Genomic DNA, 20,034 nt, shown 5'->3' with positions numbered 1-20,034 from the left:
TATACGTTCACACAGACACACAGAAGTGAAATAAAAAAAAATTTCACATGTGTGCAGGTGCACATTATGTGTGAGGTGCGTGTCTCTGTGCTTGAACAACAGGAAGTTCACCCGCAGAGCCCTCTCCCCAACACCCACTTGTGACATCGTTTTTTGGAAAACACTCAGGGCTTAGGGAGATGGCTTCGTGGACAGAGGGCTTCCTGTACAAGCAAGACAACCTGAGTTCAAACGCCCGAAGTCACATAAAAGCCAGGCATGATCGCACACACCTGGGCCCTCACCTCTAGAGGGAAGAGACAGAAGGCCTCCCTAGCGCTCACTGGCCAGCCAGGCTAGCTACTTGGTGAGCTCTGGCTTCAGTGAGAGACCGTCTCTCAAAAATTAAGATGGAGTGGTTGAGGAGGTCACCCAGCATTAAACTCTGCCCCCCTACACACACGTGCAATTGCGCACACACTCACGCATGCACGCTCACACATACACACACACACACACACACACACACACACACACACAAACAGCCTCAGATCTGTCCCTCTGGGCCATAGGGTCAGCTGTACAGCCATGAGCCTCCTGGACGGTAGGATGCAGGCAAGGCTGAGTCCTCACATTTCTGGGGCCCTCTTCGGGGTTCACCTGCTTGAGGCTGCTAAGCAGGAGGAGCTGAAGAATCAAGGGGCACCTCCCCAATCTGAGACTCCCCATCCCTGACTTACCGTTCATGGAAGAAAAAGACATAGATAGTACCAATGGAGGCCATGATCCAGACCAGCCAGCGCATGTGGGAGGCCCAGGGGCCAAGCTCCCGAAGATTCAGCCTGGGAGAGAGAAAACCAAAGGCAGAGCCTGAGGGGGCGGCACCAAGGCCAAGAACTTCACAGCTAGCTTGTCACAAGAAGCCGACACCAGAGCAACTCAGTCACCTCCAATGGCTGCCCAAGTGGAACAAGGACTCTCACAGTGGAGGGCTGCACACACTGAATTGGCAAGGTTGCGGTGGTGGCACACGCCTGTCGTCCCCGCACTCAGGAGGCTGAGGCAGGAGAATCACCATTTCCAAGCCAGCATGAGCTATACACATGACACAAGTCACGGACAGAAACTACCCTCACAGCTGGGAAGACAGCCAAGTGCAGGCACTGAAACATGAGGACATGAGTTCAAATCCCCAGAGCCCACAGAAGCCCAGGTGACAGGGAGGCAGCCACAGGAAGATCTCTGTGGCTCGCTCAGCAATCAGCCCAGCTAAATAGTGAGTGGCAGGTTCGGTAAGACAGCTTGTGTCAAAAAATAAGGTGGGGGTCTGGAGAGAGGTTAGGAGCACTGGCTGCTCTTCCAGAGGTCCTGAGTTCATGCCCAGCAACCACATGGTGGCTCCCAACCATCTATGATGAGATCTGGTGCCCTCTTCTGGCCTGCAGGTGTACATGCAGGCAGAACATTGTATGCATAATTAAAAATAAATAAACCTTTAAAAAAAATAAGGAGATCAAACAAGGGAGATGTTTGGCCTTCACATGACCTCTGTCCTTCATATGAGTGTATGTACACATGTGCACTCACACATACACACAAAAACATGTATACACACATATATACCACACACACAGAAATGAGCACAGATCCTTATAGTATGCATACCTTCTATTGGTTCTGTTTCTCTAAAGTACCCTAATATACATCACCGTGCCCAGCTCTTGTAGTTTTGTTGTTGTTTGTTTGTTTTGTTTTGTTTTTTGGTTTTTCAAGACAGGGTCTCTCTATGTATCCTTGGCTGTCCTAGACTCACTCTGTAGACCAGGCTGGCCTCGAACTCACAGGGATCCACCTGCCTCTGCCTCCTGAGTGCTGGGATTAAAGGTGTGTGTCACCACGCCCGGTACATTTAATTTTTTTAATGTTTGTTTTGTTTGTAAGTGTGTGTGTGTGTGTGTGTGTGTGTGTGTGTGTGTGTGTGTGTGCCCACATGCCATGGTGTGTGTGTGGAGGTCAGAGAACAATTGGGGGTGGGTGGGATGGCTCTTCTTCTTCTACTATGTGGAAGAAAATTCAAGATTTGTCTACAGAAATCGGGATTGTCTGGAGGCACCTTTAAAAAAAACTGCTAAGTCATCTTTTTGTTTGCTTGCTTGTTTGTTTGAGACAGGGTCTCTCTGTGTAGCTCTGGCTGTCCTGGAACTCACTATCTAGTCTAGGCTGTCCTGGAACTCACAGAGATCCGCCTGCCTCTGCCTCCCCAGTGCTGGAATTAAAGGCATGCGCCACCACCTGTGGCCAAGTCATCTTAAAATCCCTATTCATAGTTATTTTAAAAATAGGAGTATAGAAGCTGGGCAGTGGTGGCGCACGCCTTTAATCCCAGCAGTTGGGAGACAGAGGCAGGCAAATCGCTGTGAGTTCGAGGCCAGCCTGGTCTACAAAGTGAGTCCAGGGCAGCCAAGGCTACACAAAGAAACCTTGTCTCGAAAAACAAAACAAAAATAGGAGTATAGACTGAGTTGACATGGTGAAATCCACAGAGGCAATTAGTAGACATTGGAGCGAGGAGATAAGTCAAGAGTAGTAAGCTGGGGCTGGAGAGATAGCTTAGTGGTTAAGAGCACTGACTGCTCTTCCAAAGGTCCTGAGTTCAATTCCCAGCAACCCATGGTGGTTCATAACAATCTATAATGAGATCTGTGGCGGCCTGTAGGCAGAATACTGTATAAATAATAAATCTTCCAAAAAAAAAAAAAGAGTACTAAGCTTGAGTTTGGAGAGACGGCTCGGTGGTCATAAGTATTTGCCATGCCAGGCATGGTGGCACACATCTTTAGTCCCAAGATTGGGAAGGCAGAGACAGGTGGAACCCAGCCTGGTCTATACAGTGACTTCCAGGTCATCCAGGGCTACATAGTGAGACCCATCTTCAGAAAGAGGGTGGGGAAGGAGAAAGGGAGGGAGAGAGGGAGGGAGGGAAAAAAACAGAGAGAGGGAGAGAGGGAAGAAGGGGGAGAAAGAGAAGGAGGGAAGGAGAGAGGTTTGTTGCTCTTGCTGGGAACCTAGGTTCGATTCCAAGCACCCACATTAATTAGCTGTAGCTCCAGTTCCAAAAGAACTCAAGCCCTCTTCTGGCCTGCACAGATACCTTTATCTATATGGGGCGCGCGCGTGCGCGCGCACACACACACACACACACACACACACACACATAATGTCACACACAGAGAGGGCGTGGCAGTGCACTTCTTTAATTCCATCACTTGGGAGGCAGAAGCAAGTGGATCTCTGTGAGTTCGAGGCCAGCCTGGCCTACAAAGCGAGTCTAGGACACCCAAGGCTACACAGAGAAACCCTGTCTCAAAAAACCTAAACAAACAAACAAACAAACAAATAATTACCTATGTGATCATATATATATGTGTTTGTCTTAAGGTATAAAGAAGACCTGAATACAGGTAACAAACATGAGGTATAAAAAAAGACAAAATAAACCTGATAGTTTTGGGGGTTCTAAATCTGGCATGGATTTTCTGCTTGGGGTGACAGATAAGTGCAGAAAAATACATTTGATAGATAGCATGTAAAACCCAGTGCGATGGTCCATAGCTTCCATTCCAAATGGCTACTCTGACTGTACAGAAGCTCGCTGGGAAGTACACACTTGGGGTATGGTTAATTTTGGCATGTGAATAAACAAAAAAAGTAGCAGGGCCTGAGAAATGGCTGCTCTTCCAGAGGGCCTGAGTTCAGCTCCCAGCACATGCACAGTGGCTCACAGCTGCCTGGGACTCCAGCTCCAGGGCCTCTAACACCCTCACACAGACACGCATGCAGGCAAAACACTAACGTACGCAAAATGAGAGGAAATAAGTAAACAAACAAAGAATAGCAAATATGGTGGTTCATGCTGTCAACTCGATGAGCTCTGGCATCACCTAGAAAGGCCCCTGAGGATGGCTGTGAGGTGTGATCTCAATTACGCTCACAGATGCAGGAAGAGCCATTCAGTATGGGTGGCACAGCAAGATGATATTCTTTGCACATAAGATGAATTACGTGTAGATATGGAGGAAGATCTGTGGCCCCTTCCCATGCAGCTTGGTTTAGAAAAAGACAATTAATAAATTTTTTTTCTTTTTTCTTTTTGTTTTTCGAGACAGGGTTTCTCTGTTATAGCCTTGGCTGTCCTGGACCTACTTTGTAGACCAGGCTGGCCTCGAACTCACAGCAAGCCACCTGCCTCTGCCTCCCAAGTGCGGGGATTAAAGGCATGCGCCGCCATGCCTGGCATAAGGAGATCTTTTAGTGCTTCTCCGGAATGAATTCCTCAGAGGAAAAAGTCTTAAACCTATAGGGTGGGGAGGGGTGGAGTGGGGCAGGGAGGAGTGTGTGAGTGCATGTTAGTGCAGGTGCCAGCAGAGGCCAGAAGAGGGCGCCACATTCACTAGACCTGGAGGTACAGGTTTTTGTGAGCTGTCCAACATGAGTGCTGGGATCTGAACTCGGGTCTTCTACAAGTACTCTCAACCCCTGAAAGAAAAGAAGGGGGGATGAAGAAAGGAGGAGGAGGAGGAGGAGGAAGAGGAGGAGGCCCTCTACTCAGTATCTAGTCCTCACAAAGGTGTTAGCAGCTGAGCGTGGGGGCACACACCTGTAGTCCCAGCAGCTCAGGAAGACTGAAGCCAGAGGATCTGTTCACAGAAGTTCACGACCAGGCCATACATAGCAAGACTCCATCACAGAACAAGGGAAGGAGGGAGAATGTGTACCTCGCACTTGTGAAGGAAAGCCTGAGTTCTACCCACATCACGAGGACTTAAAAAAAAAAAAGTAGCTATCTGATTTCTGTGTGGAAGAAATGTGAGCGTGCAAATTCCTTATCTTGCCTCAGTGGACTATGATTCCTGGGTATACACACATGTACAACACACACACACACACACTCACACACACAGGAAAACAGGCAGAAGGTAAACCCAGAAATATATACTTTTGGCTTTACTTTGTTTTGAGACAGGAGCCCACTCTTGAGCTTTCTGCCTCAGCCTCCTAGACTCTGGGGTTGCCAGCACACACCGCACACTTGTCTAAATACGCACTCTATAATATACAATACGTGTATATGAAACACAGGGGCGGAGTGTGGCTCAGTGATAGAGAACTGGTTTGATTCCCAGCACCACAGGGCGGGGTGGGGGGTGGGGGGGATAACAATATGTCAAAGATGAGCAAAGTTTTTGAAATGGGGGAGGGGGTGTCTCACTATGTAGACTAGGCTAGCCTCAAGCTCACAGAGATCTACCTGCCTCTGCCTCCCATGTGCTGGGATGAAAGGCGTGCGCTACCATACCCAGCAATAAGTAATGCTTTTAAAACACACATACAAGCCAAGCACCGTTGTATACACTTGAAATCTCAGCACTGAACAAGTGGAGGATCAGAAACCTACCGCCAGCCTCGGGTACATAGGGAGTTCAAGGCTATCCTGCGTAACCTAAGAACTTGTCACGCACATGAAAAAACAATTAAAAAAACAACAACAACAAAACCACATGCATATCTTCTTATATGTGTGTCTGTACATCTATCTATACAGCCATAGATATCTGTTTATGTCTGCAAATATGTAAATATATGTTAATATATGCTAATGAACACATAAGTATTTGCATGCGCACAGGCACATACATTTGCTCTTTTTTGCCTACAACAACCCTTGAAGGATACGCCAGACACTGGTGATAAGTAGGTGTTTGCTGGCACAGGAGGAGGGATGAACATATCTTCTCACCTCCTCCCCTGCCCATGTGCTCCCCGGTCACGCACCCAAATGCACACAGAAGCAGGAGAGAGGAAGCCGGCTAGTCGTGGGTGCTGGCACTCACCAAGGAGCATAGGAGGCGGCAATGAAGAAGTAAATGACCATCCTGTCGATCATGTGCAGGCAGTGTTCTACCATCCTAGGGCGGGTAGAGAAGGCGGCAGGTCACGGCCCCTGTGTGACAGGCAGGGCAGAGCAACAGCAGCCACACCTAGGGGCAGCCTTGCCTTTTCCTCAGGGGGAGAGGGACTGAGAGGTGGAGTTGCGGGAGGCACCTACCCCGCCCTGTAGACAGACACCCTCCTCCAGCCTCTGTCTCTCCATGCCTAAGGGACCAGAGCAACAGTCTTCCGGGCTGCCTGTCATTCCTGGGGGAGGGGGTTATAGAGATGCCTCGGGCCTCCCGTCAAGGTGAATAGTGACACACCACTGACTAAGGTATACAGACCATATATATGTCCCTGTGCCCTTCCACGGACTGGGCAGGAGGGTACCTGAGGTGGCTCTTCTTCCAAGAGACCGTGTGAAAAATGGTGGATACCACAAAGAGGCCACAGAGGCCAAGGCCATAGATCCAGGCAGATATGGTCTCCCAGTCATCGTCGGACAGGAAGTAGAGGTTGGAGCTGCCAAGGATGCTGGGAATGATCCAGAACTAGAGGGAGAGAAGACAGAACACTGTCAGCCTTTAAAAAAAAAAAAAAGCCGGGCGTGGTGGCGCATGCCTGTAATGCCAGCACTCGGGAGGCAGAGGCAGGGGGATCGCTGTGAGTTCGAGGCCAGCCTGGTCTACAAAGTGAGTTCCACGACAGCCAAGGCTGTTACATGGAGCAGCTAGTCCTGTCTCAACAAACAAACAAAAGAACAAAAACAAATAAACAAAAGATACATTTTCTTTCTTTTTTTTTTTAAAGATATATTTTCTAAAGATTCATTGTACGTTTACTTGTGTGTATATGTGTGGGGTGGGGTGGGGTGAGGGCTCGTGCACATGAACGCAGGAGGCAGTAGAGGCCAGAAGAGGACGTTGGACTTTCAGATGGCTTTAAGACTTCCGGCAAGGGTGTTTGCCTCCGTAAGCGCAGTACATGGTCTCAACTCCTGAACCATCTCTCCACCTACAAGGCTCACCTTCGTGTGGGGAGCAGGGCTTTGTGATATGCAGCACAGCAGACTTTTTAGCATGTGACTTAACATGGCCGGTGGGTTACCCTTTTGTGCTTACACATGTAGCGGGCTGCCATTTCTCAGTCACAGTTCAGCCTGCCCCTGCTTGTGTTTGTTTTCAAATTTTCTGTTCATTTAGTATGTGTGTGTGCACATGCATTGTGTGCATGCATGTGTGTATATGCATGTATGTATATGCATGTGTATGTGTGCATGTGCATGTATATGCGTATGTACATGTGATCCAGGGTGCACTAGTGGAAGTCAGAGACAGTCAGAGCTCTCCTTCCACCATGTAGGCCTTGGGGATTGAACTCGGATCCCTGTGCTTGTATGGACAGCATTTTACCCACTGAGCCATCTCCGCTGGCCAGGCTCAGACTGGAGTAAAAAGCCCCAGGATGTCTGCACTGACTGTCCCCCACCCCTTTCTCTAGATCCAGCGGTTCCCAACCTGCGGGGTCGAGACCAATAGAAAACACATATTTTCTATGGTCTTAGGAACTCCCAACCGCACACTTATTTTCACTGCTACTTCATAACCGATTTGCTACTGAGCGGTGACTCAGTTCCCAAGGCCATGGGAAATGTGTGGTTTTCCGATGGCTGCGACCCACAAGTTGAGAACTGCTGCTAGATCGCACTGCCTGATACTTAGACAACATGGCGCCCACCAAGCACTTGAAGGCTAACGGGGTCACTGAAGAAGCAAGACAGGGAGGAGAGATGGCTCAGCGGTTAAGAGCTCTGTCTGCTCTTCCAGAGGTCCTGAGTTCAAATCCCAGCAACCACATGGTAGTTCACAACTATCTATAATGAGATCTGGTGCCCTCTTCTGGCCTGCAGGAGTATGTGCAGGCAGAACACTGTATACTAAATAAATAAATAAACCTTTAAAAAAAAAAAAAGAAGCGAGACATGAGAGGAATAGATTCCATTTTCACTTTCCAAAAGCATTAACTGGCGCATACAAGATGAAAATGGTACCTACTGGGGGCCGAGGAGACAGCTCAGTAGTTAAGAGCACTGGCTGCTCTTCCAGAGGACCCAGGTTCAATTCCCAGCGCCCAAAGGGCCGCTCACAACCATCTGTAACTCCAGCTGCAGGGGGATCTGATCCCCTCTGCCGTCCTTTGTTGTAGTAAGGTGTAAAATGAAGTCTTTGCGTCTGGCTTTGAGTGAAACGTTTCGGGGAAGCCTTTGCTGTGTTTGGGTCGATCAGTAGAGGCTGAGAGATTGTTCTGAGACTGTTTGAACCTTGAAGAAATGATGTCTCTGTGTAAGGTCTGCACCTGGTGCATTGTGGGAGCTTGCAGCTGCACCGACCTTGGTCCTCAGACAAATCTGGCGTTCTTTCTTTTGATTGCGGCTAGGCATGGTCAAAGTGGACTAAGATTTCTGCGGGTCGTCTACTCCCTCCCCCCCCCCCCCAGGCAGCAAGAGCAAGATAACTTTGGTCGTTGGGACCTTTCCAAGAAGGCTGAACCCCCGCTGCTCCTACAGGAAATGAAGGCTCAGCATCTCGGTGAGTTTCTCCCTCTACTGCGGCACCTAGGACCAGCATCACTCAATACTTGGCGGACACCCGGCATGCACCTGGCGAACAGACATACACCCAGGCCAAAAAAAAAAAAAATCCACAGACATAAAATCACAATTACAAACTAAGACTTGTACATAATGGATCGAGGAGCTGCCACACACGTGTGAAGACCTGAGATCAGACCCTGGGAGCTTGCATAAAGCCAGACCTGGGCGTTTGGAGCCAGGCCAACCCAAGGCTTTCCCTGAGGCCTTGATGTATGGAGAAGGAACACAGTTCTTTGTCGAAAACTATGAACACAATTGGCAGAGCCGGTCACAGCCAGAGTCTTGGGGGAGCTGTGATGTCAGACAGATCCTGGGAACCCAGCTCTTCCCTACAAAAGGGCTGTGCTTATCAGTCCCAAGGCTGCTGTGTGCCCAGGCTGTGACACACTTGAGATATGCTGTGTCTCCTTTCTGCAACATTGCTTGATTAGTTTCCTGCTGACTTTGTCCCATTTCGTGATAGATTTTTGCTGACTCCGTTCCATTTCCCCCTGCAAACAGTATATGAGATCTGATAGTGGCACGCACTTTTAATCCCAGCGCTTGGGAGGCAGAAGCACGTGGATCTCTATGAGTTTGAGGCCAGCCTGGTCTACAGAGTGAGGTCTAGGGCAGCCAGGGCCACACAGAGAAACCCTGTCTCTAGATATGGAAAAAAAAGATACTGTCTTTCTTTCTTTCTTTCTTTCTTTCTTCCTTCCTTCCTTCGTTTGTTTTTTGACACAGGTTTCTCTGTGTTGCCTTGGCCTTTCCACACTCGCTTTGTAAACCAGGCTGGCCTCGAACTCACAATGATCCACCTGCCTCTGCCTCCCGAGTGCTGGGATTAAAGGCGTGCGCCACCATTGCCCAGCTGATGCTGTGTTTCTTAATAAACTTGCTGATGTGAGTCACAAGCTCTTGCAGATCTCCTGATTTCAGCGTTCTATCCTCTTTATTTTCTCATTCCTGGTCCTCTGTCTCAACACCTCTGTTTGGGGACACTTATTCCTGTGGTTTGGGGTCACACGGTAGGACATGTCTATAATCCTGGCACTTTGACATTATCCCAGCATACGTACAGTGAGACAAAAGAATAGCCAGAAATTCATGGACCAGCTAGCCTGGCCCACACCAGGACAACAGAGGCCATCTCAACCAAGGCAGAAGGTGAGAAATGACACCTGAAATTGTCTTCCAATGTCCACACCTGCATCACGGCACACGGGTGCTCACACTCTTACATACAAGCAGGCACATAGATACACATCACACACACACACAGATTTTTAAAAGGTGTCCATGTTGATGTGGTACCATGAACCTTCTGTGTGAGACAGGATCTCTCATCAGGCTGGCCTCAAACTAATAACTACCTCCTGCCTCAGACTCTCAAGGGCTAGACTCACAGGCCTGTTCCACCACACCTGGGTCCATCCAGATGCTGCTCTTCCAAAGGACCTGGGTTCAATTCCCAGCACCCTTTTAGACTGTCTATAACTCCAGTTCCAAGGGGTTTGACCCCCTGCTTCTGGCTTCCTCAGACACCAGGCAAGCATGTGATGCACATATGTGTTTTCAAAAACAATTACATGCATAAAATAAATATTTTTTTAAAAGCATGCACCATCACAGCCATCACACCAGAGGACCCAGGGTTCAAGTCCACCACCCACATCAGGCAGTTCACAACTGCCTGTAACTCCAGCCCCATGGGATCTGACACCCTCTACTGACCTCTATGGGCACCCGCACTCACCTGCACACACACACACACACACACACACACACGCACACGCACACGCACACGCACACGCACACACACACAGACACCAAATACACACTAGATTGAGAAGAGCACCTTCCTTACCCCCCACCCCGAAGGGCCCCCCCATGTCAGCACCCCACAAGTCAACTCACAGCGTGAGTGGCGCAGTTGGCTGCATGTTCATATTCTGTGGGTCGGTACCTCTTGTGCGCCGGGACTCGGTCATTCATAAATCTGCAATGAGAGGCAGGGGTGGGGGAGCGGGGTTTCAGAAAGACCAGCCGGGAAAGGGCGGAGTCCAAGTTCTCACCCATACAGCTTCCCTTCTCTCCCCTTCCCTCCTTCTTCCTTTCTGTGTATTGCACGGTTTGGAATTGCATGCTCAGGTATATGTGCTTGCTTCTGTGTGTACACACAGGCCAGTTGTCTAGTGCCTGCCTCGATCACACACCTTTCTTATTTTTTTTTCTCAGGCAGGCAGGGTTCTCAGGCCGAGGTCACCGTTTCAGCTAGGCTGACTGCCTAGCCAGTGAGCCTCACTGATCTGCCCATCTCAGCCTCCCTGCTTCTCCACTGCAAGGTCTGGCTTTGCAGGACTTTTACATAGGCTCTGGGGGCTCTGCACTTACGGCCTCATGCTTGTGTAGCTAACACTGAGCCTAATGAGCCGTCTTCTCAGCTGTAAGCAATCAACGCTTTCTTTTTAACCACAGAGTGCTTTGTGTCTAATCTTCAATGCAATATTTGGGGGAGGGGGGGAAAACCCAAACCTTTACCGGGGCTGAGAATGCAACTCCGTGTACTGCTTGCCTAGCTCCTGCAAAGCTCGGAGCTCCGTCCCCACCACCTCGGACACTGCTGTAATTGGTGCACCTGTTTAATCCCTGCACTCAGCTGGGTAGCAGCCGGGGGCTCCTGAGTGCTGGGAGTTACAGGTGTGCACCACAGTTCAGGCTCATGCAGCGCTGGAGATAGGACCCAGGGCTCCACACAAACTATGCAAGCACTCTACCAGCTGAGCCTCATTCCCAGACCTCCTCCTCCTCCTCCTCCTCCTCCTCCTCTTTCTTGCTTTTTTGAGACAAGGTTTCTCTATGTAGCCTTGGCTGTCCTGGACTCCCTTTGTAGAACAGGCTGGTCTCGAACTCACAGCGAAGAAGAAGAAGAAGAAGAAGAAGAAGAAGAAGAAGAAGAAGAAGAAGAAGAAGAAGAAGAAGAAGAAATAATCTTGAACCTGGAGCTACAGATGGTTTGGTAGTTAAGTTCTTACTGCTCTTGCAGAGGACCCAAGTTCAAATCCCAGCACCCACATCATGTAGCCCACAACCACTTGAAACTCCAGTTCCAGTGCACATGTATATGCACATTGATAAACACTTGGGGCAAGCACCCTTAATCACAGCTCTTAGGAGGCAAAGACAGACAGATTTAGGGCCAGCCTGGTCTACATAGAGAGTTCCAGGCCAGCCAGGGCTACATATTGAGGCCTTGCCTCATGAATAAATAAATGAACAAACAAACATTAAATATTTATTAACATTATTTTATATATTATATATAGAATAATATAATTAAACTTAATTAACATTACTATTAAGCATTATTTGTATAGCCAGGTGCCATGGCACACCCCTGTAATCCCAGCACTCAGGGCAGCAGAGGCAAGTGTATCTCTATGAGTTCGAGGCCAGCCTGGACTACAAAGTGTGTCCAGGACAACCAAGGCTACACAGAGAAACCCTGTCTTGAAAAACAAAAACAAACAAACAAACATCATTGCTTTTGTGTTGGTGTCTGGGACCTTCCAAATGTCTTTGCCTCCACTCTATTCTCACACAGCACAGTTCGGAGCAGAGCAGTGACATCACCAGGTGGCGCACAACTCCATCCCAGCTCAGCAGGCTTCTGACATAAGTATGAAGGGCACTCCAGTTAGCCTGGGTGACACTTGAGTATTAGTGGGGCCAGCAAGAGGCGTCCCAGGTCTCCAGTTAGAAGCTCCTGTACACATCTCCCACCCAGCCCGACAAACAGACAGAACCAGACAGCTGTGCGCTCCACACACAGGCGCCCAAGTTTCCCCTGGAGCTTTGCCCAGCATCGTCCACTAGAGGGAGTCAGATGCCACCCAAAGAGATAGTTACCTCAAGATCCCACCTATACAGGCTGAGGACATGCCCATAAAAGTACACAGGTAACAAGTACATAGATAAAAGTACAGAGATTTGAGTTCGAATCCCAAGCACCCATGTGAAAAGTAAAGTACGGTTGTACACGCCCGCAATGCCAACACTGAGGGCAAGGGGCACAGACAGATGCCAACATCCCAGCAGCCAGTCAAACCAAGCTTGTTAGACACAGACTCATCTTGAGGTAGCAAAACAGAGAGTGAGGGAGAGAAACGCCAAGGACCCTCCTCCAGTGTCCGCACGCACATTCGCACACACGCAAACGCAATTATTACTGTGTGTTTCCCCCAAAACGTATGGCTCAGAACAAAGGCCCGTGTGCGTCACGATTCTTTAAGGTCTTATCCAGCTCCTGCTGAGTGCCGGGTCAATGCTGGGTCCCTGGGACATTCATGTAGCACCTTCTGTATGCCAGCTCTCTGCTGACACAGTACATGGAACATTTGTGGAGTGCCTTCTCTGTGCTGTCTCCATGTCACAGACAGATCAGCGACCGTTTATTGGGCACTTCTGTATGCCGGGCTCGTGCTGGTAAGTACACTGGAGCTTTTCATGAGTGCGCTCTGTGAGCTTGCTCTCTGCCACTGCAGTCCACAGAGCACTTATTGGACGCCTTCTGTATACCAGCTAGTGGGATGATGGTGTCGCAAGAGAGGAGCAAAGGCTGGAGGGAGGTCCATGTGTCTGGTGCTCCTGTGTCTGATTTATACAGTGACAACTAGATGACTCAAGAGACCATGGCAGCTCCCCCGAGCCACCAGCTCTTCCACAGCATCCCCACCCCACCCCCCCCCCCCCCCCCCGATGGCACAGTCCTGCCCATGTCATCCCATTGTCACATGGACAGGGTGATGCTCAGCTAGCTCATCAGACAGATGAAAAAAAAAAAAAATGAAGACTCCAGGCTGAGCATCCCAGGGCTCCTGAGCCGTAGCAACCAACTGCCAGTGTTTTCTATTGAGGGATCTGGGTGCCTTTGCAGGGTAAGATTGCAAACCAGACACGCAGTGGAGGTGGGGGGGGGGAGCACGGGCAGGGGCTGGAGAGTTAAGAGCACTGGGTGTTCTTCCAAAGGATCCGGGTTCAATTCCCAGCATCCATATGGCAGCTCACAGCTGTCTGTAAGTCCAGCTGCAGGGAGTCTGAGACATACACCCAGACACATAAAATGAAAATAAAATTTAAAAAAAGAAAAAGAAAGAAAGAACACTAGGCATGCATCCAGCCCTGATGGTGCAGCCCTATTATCCAAGCTAACTTGGGAGGCAGAGACAAGAGAGTCACAAGTAAGAGAGTTTCTGGAGATACAAAGTGAGGCTGACACTAACCCTGGGCAATTTAATGGGATCCTGACTCAAAGCACAAAGGGTCTGGAGAGGTGGCTCAGTGGTAGAGCCCCTGCCTAGAATTCCCCAGTGAGGGGCTGGGGTGTGGCTCAGTGGTAGAGCACCTGCCTAGAATCCCCCAGTGAGGGGCTGGGGTGTGGCTCAGTGGTAGAGCCCCTGCCTAGAATCCCCCAGTGAGGGGCTGGGGTGTGGCTCAGTGGTAGAGCCCCTGCCTAGAATCCCCCAGTGAGGGGCTGGGGTGTGGCTCAGTGGTAGAGCCCCTGCCTAGAATCCCCCAGTGAGGGGCTGGGGCATGGCAGGATATGCAAAGTTCAGGCTCCAAGGACACAAATAAAATTGTGTGCAGACGGCAGAAAACAACCTAGAGCAGGATGCCATGTAAAAAACAGTTGCAGGGAGAAGATGGCCTGATGTCATGGAGGCAGAGATGGGAACAACATGTTTACAAGCCACCAAATGTCCCAGGACCTAGGGAAAGGACGGTCGGAGCTCGAAAAGAACCAGCCCTGCCCACACCTGCATCCTGGCACTCAGCCCTCCCAGAGCTGTGAGAGAATAACTATATGTGCTGAAGCTCTGAGTGTCACCACTCCATCCTTGCAGGCATGAGAGGACACTGGCCCATGTCACAGCAGGTGTTGTTAATTAGCTCTATCAAAGCCCCCAAGAGGCAGTGACAATTGATGCTGCCACCAGCTGGTCTGAAGCCAGGTGGACACTTGGTAAAGAGACCCACAGGTGGGCAAGCCTAACACCTTTTGGGTCGAGGAAACTCCGGCACCTGTCACCACACGCCACCGTATCTTTCCTGTGCCTTTAACACCAGGCAAGCTACCCATGGTGCCAGCCATGTGGGTCCAGGGTGATGTCACGGTTGCCGTGGAGACCTGGGGCAGGCCATTATTTATTTATTTCTGTTCTCCACAAAACTCTCCTTGTCTCTCCTTTAGGCTGTAGCTATTGAATAGAGGGTGATGGATTCAGTGGGGAGCAGGGACTTAAAGGTGGGGGAGCACGCCTTGGCAGAGGCCCAACAGACCATTCCCACCACCCTGAAGACCCACAGCCCTTTCTCTTAACTCCTTGGGACTCAGCGTTTCTCTTCAAAAAGCCCTAGACTAGCAACAAAACTGTTTTTTATACTTTAATTTATGTACAATTTTGTAACATGGTTTGGGGAATTTGATGAAATTTTTTTTATAATGGACCTGGTATTGCTGCAGCTGCACATAACAGTGCACGCCTGCTGGGCGTGGTGGTGCACGCCTTTAATCCCAGCACTAGAAGGCAGAGGCAGGCAGATCGCTATGAGTTCGAGGCCAGCCTGGTCTACAAAGCGAGTCCGGGACAGCCAAGGCTAACACAGAGAAACCCTATCTCAAAAAACCAACCAACCAACCAACCAACCAACCAAAAAAACCAAACCAAAACAAAACAAAACAAAAAAAACAGTGCATGCCTGTCACCCCAAGTCAGGATCAGCACTTAAGGGGCACCCTGACCTACGCAGTGAATTTGAGGTTAACTGAGCTACAGGGGGACTCTGTTTAGGAAAACCAATAGATGAATCAAGACAAAGCAGGTGCAAGGCGACTGCTGAGATTTGTTTGGTTTTGGTTTTGGTTTTTCCATACAGGGTTTCCATGTGTAGCCTTGGATGTCCTTGACTTTCTTTGTAGACTAGGCTAGCCTCGACTCACAGTAATCCACCTACCTCTGTCTCCTGAGTGCTGGAATTAAGGGTGTGCACCACCACGCCCTATAGCAACTGTGCTTTGAATAGAGAACAATCTCTGCAAATGTGTCAAAGAGGAGTTTGTGTGTTCAAAAGAAAAATGGACTATTCTTAGAGCTCAGGATGCACCTCATTGGTAGAGTGCCTGCCTAGAATCCCCCCAGTGAGGGGCTGGGGTGTGACTCAGTGGTAGAGCCCCTGCCTAGAATCCCTCAGTGAGGGGCTAGTGGTGTGGCTCAGTGGTAGAGCACCTGCCTAGAATCCCCCAGTGAGGGGCTGGGGTGTGGCTCAGTGGTAGAGCCCCTGCCTAGAATCCCCCAGTGAGGGGCTAGGGTGTGGCTCAGTGGTAGAGCCCCTGCCTAGAATCCCCCAGTGAGGGGCTGGGGTGTGGTTCAGTGATAGAGCACCTGCCTAGAATCCCCCAGTGAGGGGCTGGGGTGTGGCTCAGTGGGAGAGCACCTGCCTAGAATCCCCCAGTGAGGGGCTGGGGTGTGGCTCAGTGGTAGAGCCCCTGCCTAGAATCCCCCAGTGAGGGGCTGGGGTGTGGCTCAGTGGTAGAGCCCCTGCCTAGAATCCCCCAGTGAGGGGCTGGGGTGTGGCTCAGTGATAGAGCACCTGCCTAGAATCCTCCAGTGAGGGGCTGGGGTGTGGCTCAGTGGTAGAGCCCCTGCCTAGAATCCCCCAGTGAGGACCTGGGGTGTGGCTCAGTGGTAGAGCACCTGCCTAGAATCCCCCAGTGAGGGGCTGGGGTGTGGTTCAGTGGTAGAGCACCTGCCCAGAATCCCCCAGTGAGGGGTTGGGGTGTGGCTCAGTGGTAGAGCACCTGCCTAGAATCCCCCAGTGAGGGGCTGGGGTGTGGCTCAGTGGTAGAGCCCCTGCCTAGAATCCCACAGTGAGGGGTTGGGGTGTGGCTCAGTGGTAGAGCCCCTGCCTAGAATCCCACAGTGAGGGGCTGGGGTGTGGCTCAGTGGTAGAGCACCTGCCTAGAATCCCCCAGTGAGGGGCTGGAGTGTGGCTTGGCAGTAGAGTACTTGTTTAGTATGTATGAGCCTCTAGTTTCAATCTACAACACTACAAAAAAAAAAATCCTTGTTAAAGATCATTTTAGTACTAATTGTCAACTCTTCTGTCTTCTTTTCCCCATTATAATTCCTTTAGGTCATGTTTTAACATTAGCATAATGCAACTGAGATTCATCTATGTTGTTGTGTGTTCTTTCCTTTTTATTTTTGACTGGGCGGGGCTTGAATCAAGGTCTCCATGTGAAGGTCAGCAAACAACTTAGAGTAGCTAGTGCTCTTCTTTTATCTTGTGGGTGCCTAGATTCGAACTGAGGATGCTGTGCTTGGCAGGAAGCTCCTTTCACTGATGAGCCGTTTCATTGGCCCAATTTTTCCCCCTGATACAGAGTTTCTCCATGAAGCCTTGGCTTTGTAGACCAGGTTGGCCTCAAATTGACATAGATCTGCATGCCTCTGCCTCCCTGAATGCTGGGATTACAGGCGTGTGCCACTGCGCCCAGCTTTTTTGTTTGGGTTTCTTTTCTTTTTTTTTTTGGTGGGGGTTTTTTGTTTGCTTGTTTGGTTGGGTTGGTTTTGGTGGAGGTGTTTGTTTGTTTGTTTGTTTGTTTTTGGTTTTGGTTTGGTTTGTTTTTGGTTTGGTTTGGTTTGGCTTTTGGTTTTTCGAGACAGTCAAGTGTAGCCTTGACTGTCCGGGACTCACTTTGTAGACCAGGCTGGCCTCGAACTCACAGCAATCTTCCTGCCTCTGCTTCCCAAGTGCTAGGATTAAAGGCGTACGCCACCACTGCCAGGCCTTGGTTGGTTTTTTTTAAAAGAAGTGTTTTATTTATTTTTGTATGCATGCTTGCATATGTGTGTGGAGGCTGATATCATTCCCAGTTTGTACGTGGGTGCTGAGGAGTGTAGTCAGCTCCTTGTGTTTGCAGGGGATGGACCAACTGAGCCATCTCCACAGTCCCTTTTCTGTTTGTTTCTACGTAATTCATTTTATTTTGCAATGCTGTAGAAAGGCTTCAAGACCTTATGCGTGCTAGGTGTGGTAGTGAGAACTTATGACTTAACAGAATCATTGAAACCACGGGGTCGGGGGGCGGAAGGGGGAGGGCAACTGGGAAAGCGCGGGGTGGGGATGGGGTGGAGCGGGATACTTGTGGGGACTATCTTAATGTTATTGGTTGAGGAGGGAAGACACACCCACTGTGGGCGGTACCTTAGGTGGAATCCTAGACTCTGGGAGGCCCCCTGGGCTACATAGAGAGTTCCAGGTCAGCCCAGTATACATAGTGACATGCACACACACACACACACACACACACACACACACACACACACACACACACACACACACACAAGCCCCCTGTAAAACGCCCCCCCTCCGCGCCCCTGTCTCAAAAAGGGGGCGGGGCACAGCGAGCAGCCGCATCTATTCTCTCTCCGTTCTCCTGAGGGCAGGTGCAATGTGAGCTGTCTCAAGCTCCAGCTGCCTTGACCTCCCTGCCGTGATGAACAGAACCCTTAAACTTGGCTGGAACAAACCCCTTTCTCCCTTATGTTGTCCTTGTTAGAATATTTATTTATTTATTTATTGTTTTGTTTTTTGTTTTTTGAGACAGGGTTTTTCCGTGTAGCCTTGGCTGTCTTGGAACTCACTTTGTAGTCCAGGCTGGTCTTGAACTCACGGAGATCCACCTGCCTCTGCCTCCCAAGTCCTGGGATTAAAGGTGTGAGCCACCACCGTCCAGCCCTTGTTAGAATATTTCATCACAGGTACAGGAAAAGAAACCAAGACACAAGAAAAGTGCTCTCCCAGCAAACCACACCCTAACTCTCCTTCCTTTTTAATGCTGAGAAATAATCCAATGTTCAAGAGTTTATTAAAAGTTGGGTGTGGTGCCGCCATGCCTTTAATCCCAGCACTCACTGAGGCAGAAGCAGGCAGATCGTTGTGAGTTCGAGGCCAGTCTGATCTACAAAATAAGTCCAGGCTACGTAGAGAACCCCTGTCTTGAAAAACAGACAACGAACGAAGAGTTTATCAGAGCTGGATGGTGGTGGTGGTGCACGCATTTAATCCAGCCTTCGGGAGGCAGAGGTAGGCGGATCTCTGTGAGTATGAGGCCAGCTGCTCTACAGAGTGAGTTCCAGGACAGCCAGAGCTACACAAAAGAACAAACAAACAAAAGAGTATATCTATTCTCTGCAGAAGACCAGTGGTGTGTGTGTGTGTGTGTGTGTGTGTGTGAGAGAGAGAGAGAGAGAGAGAGAGAGAGAGAGAGAGAGAGAGAAATATGTTCATGTGAGTACCCATGTGTGTTCATGTGAGTGCCCACATATTTGGATACCTGTGGAGGCCGGGCTGACGGGCATTTCCCTTAGTCACTCTCCACCATCTTTTCTGTGACCTCTGCTTCTCTCACTGAATCTGAAGCTCGCCAGTTTGGCTCAGTCGGCCTCCAATGGCCCCATAGGGATGCACCAGTCCCTGCAGCCTCAGCCCCTAGTGCTGGGGTTACAGACATACACTGCCATGCCCAGCTTTTTACGTGGGTTCTGGGAATTTGGATTCAGGTTCTTGTGTTTGCACAGTGGACACCTGACCCCCGTAGCCACCTCTGCAGCCCCAGAGGTCTGATGTCAACAGATGGAAGATATCAAGTGTAGATGCTTCGGGACAAAGCTGTCAGTCACAGAAGCGACCCCAAGACTGCAAGAAGCTGAGTGTGCTGATCCCAGCACCGGGCAGACAGAGGCAACAGACTCGGGGGTTCAAGGCCAGCCTGGGCTACATAGCTAATGCTTTGTTTGAAACAGACCAGCCAGGCAGTGGTGGCGCATCCCTTTAATCCCATCACTTGGGAGGCAGAGACAGGCGGATTGCTATGAGTTCGAGGCCAGCCTGGTCTACAAAGCGAGTCCAGGACGGCCAAGTGTACACAGAGAAACCCTGTGTCAAAACAAAACAAAAACAAACAAAGACCAAAAAAGATAGAAGTTTTCCATGAGTTAGCCAAGACTCTTAGCGGGAATGTGATAGGCAAAATAGAGGCAGAGGTTAAGCATGGCTCCCCTATCGCTGGAGGACAGAATCTCCATTCTGCAGGCAACCTTGAAGCCCCTTGGCAGGCCCCCAAATGAATCAGAATGCTGGGTCCCCTTCCTGGCCAGCCAGTCTAGCTGACTATCAGAAAAATAAGATGAAGGGCAAATAAGAAGACACTGGAGCCAGTCTCTGCCAGCATGTGTGCTCATGGACAGTTGTTCAGCACATGCACAGACAAATGTATAAACACAACATAAAAAAAAATAAAAAAATAAAAAAAGCCGGGCGGTGGTGGCGCATGCCTATAATCCCAGCACTCGGGGAGGTGGAGGCAGGTGGATCTCTGTGAGTTTGACGCCGGCCTAGTCTACTGGGATAGCCAGGGCAACACA

General features: G+C 49.9%; 1 protein-coding gene across 1 annotated transcript in view; it reads right to left on the bottom strand.

Annotated features, from left to right (window-relative positions):
* Positions 1 to 20,034, bottom strand: part of MMD2 (monocyte to macrophage differentiation associated 2) — a 49,177-nt gene that overhangs the window by 4,610 nt on the left and 24,533 nt on the right. The window contains exons 2-5 of the mRNA XM_084763926.1: positions 10,463 to 10,544; positions 6,301 to 6,461; positions 5,871 to 5,945; positions 720 to 821 (exon numbers count right to left, since the gene is read on the bottom strand). Coding sequence (XP_084620052.1) covers positions 720 to 821; positions 5,871 to 5,945; positions 6,301 to 6,461; positions 10,463 to 10,544 — 420 coding nt within the window. The remainder of the gene's footprint in view (positions 1 to 719; positions 822 to 5,870; positions 5,946 to 6,300; positions 6,462 to 10,462; positions 10,545 to 20,034) is intronic.

Source organism: Acomys minous (genome assembly GCF_964271855.1).
Source record: "Acomys minous genome assembly, chromosome: 16".
NCBI classification, from domain to species: domain Eukaryota; kingdom Metazoa; phylum Chordata; class Mammalia; order Rodentia; family Muridae; genus Acomys; species Acomys minous.
This window is presented reverse-complemented; position numbering and strand designations above follow the sequence as displayed.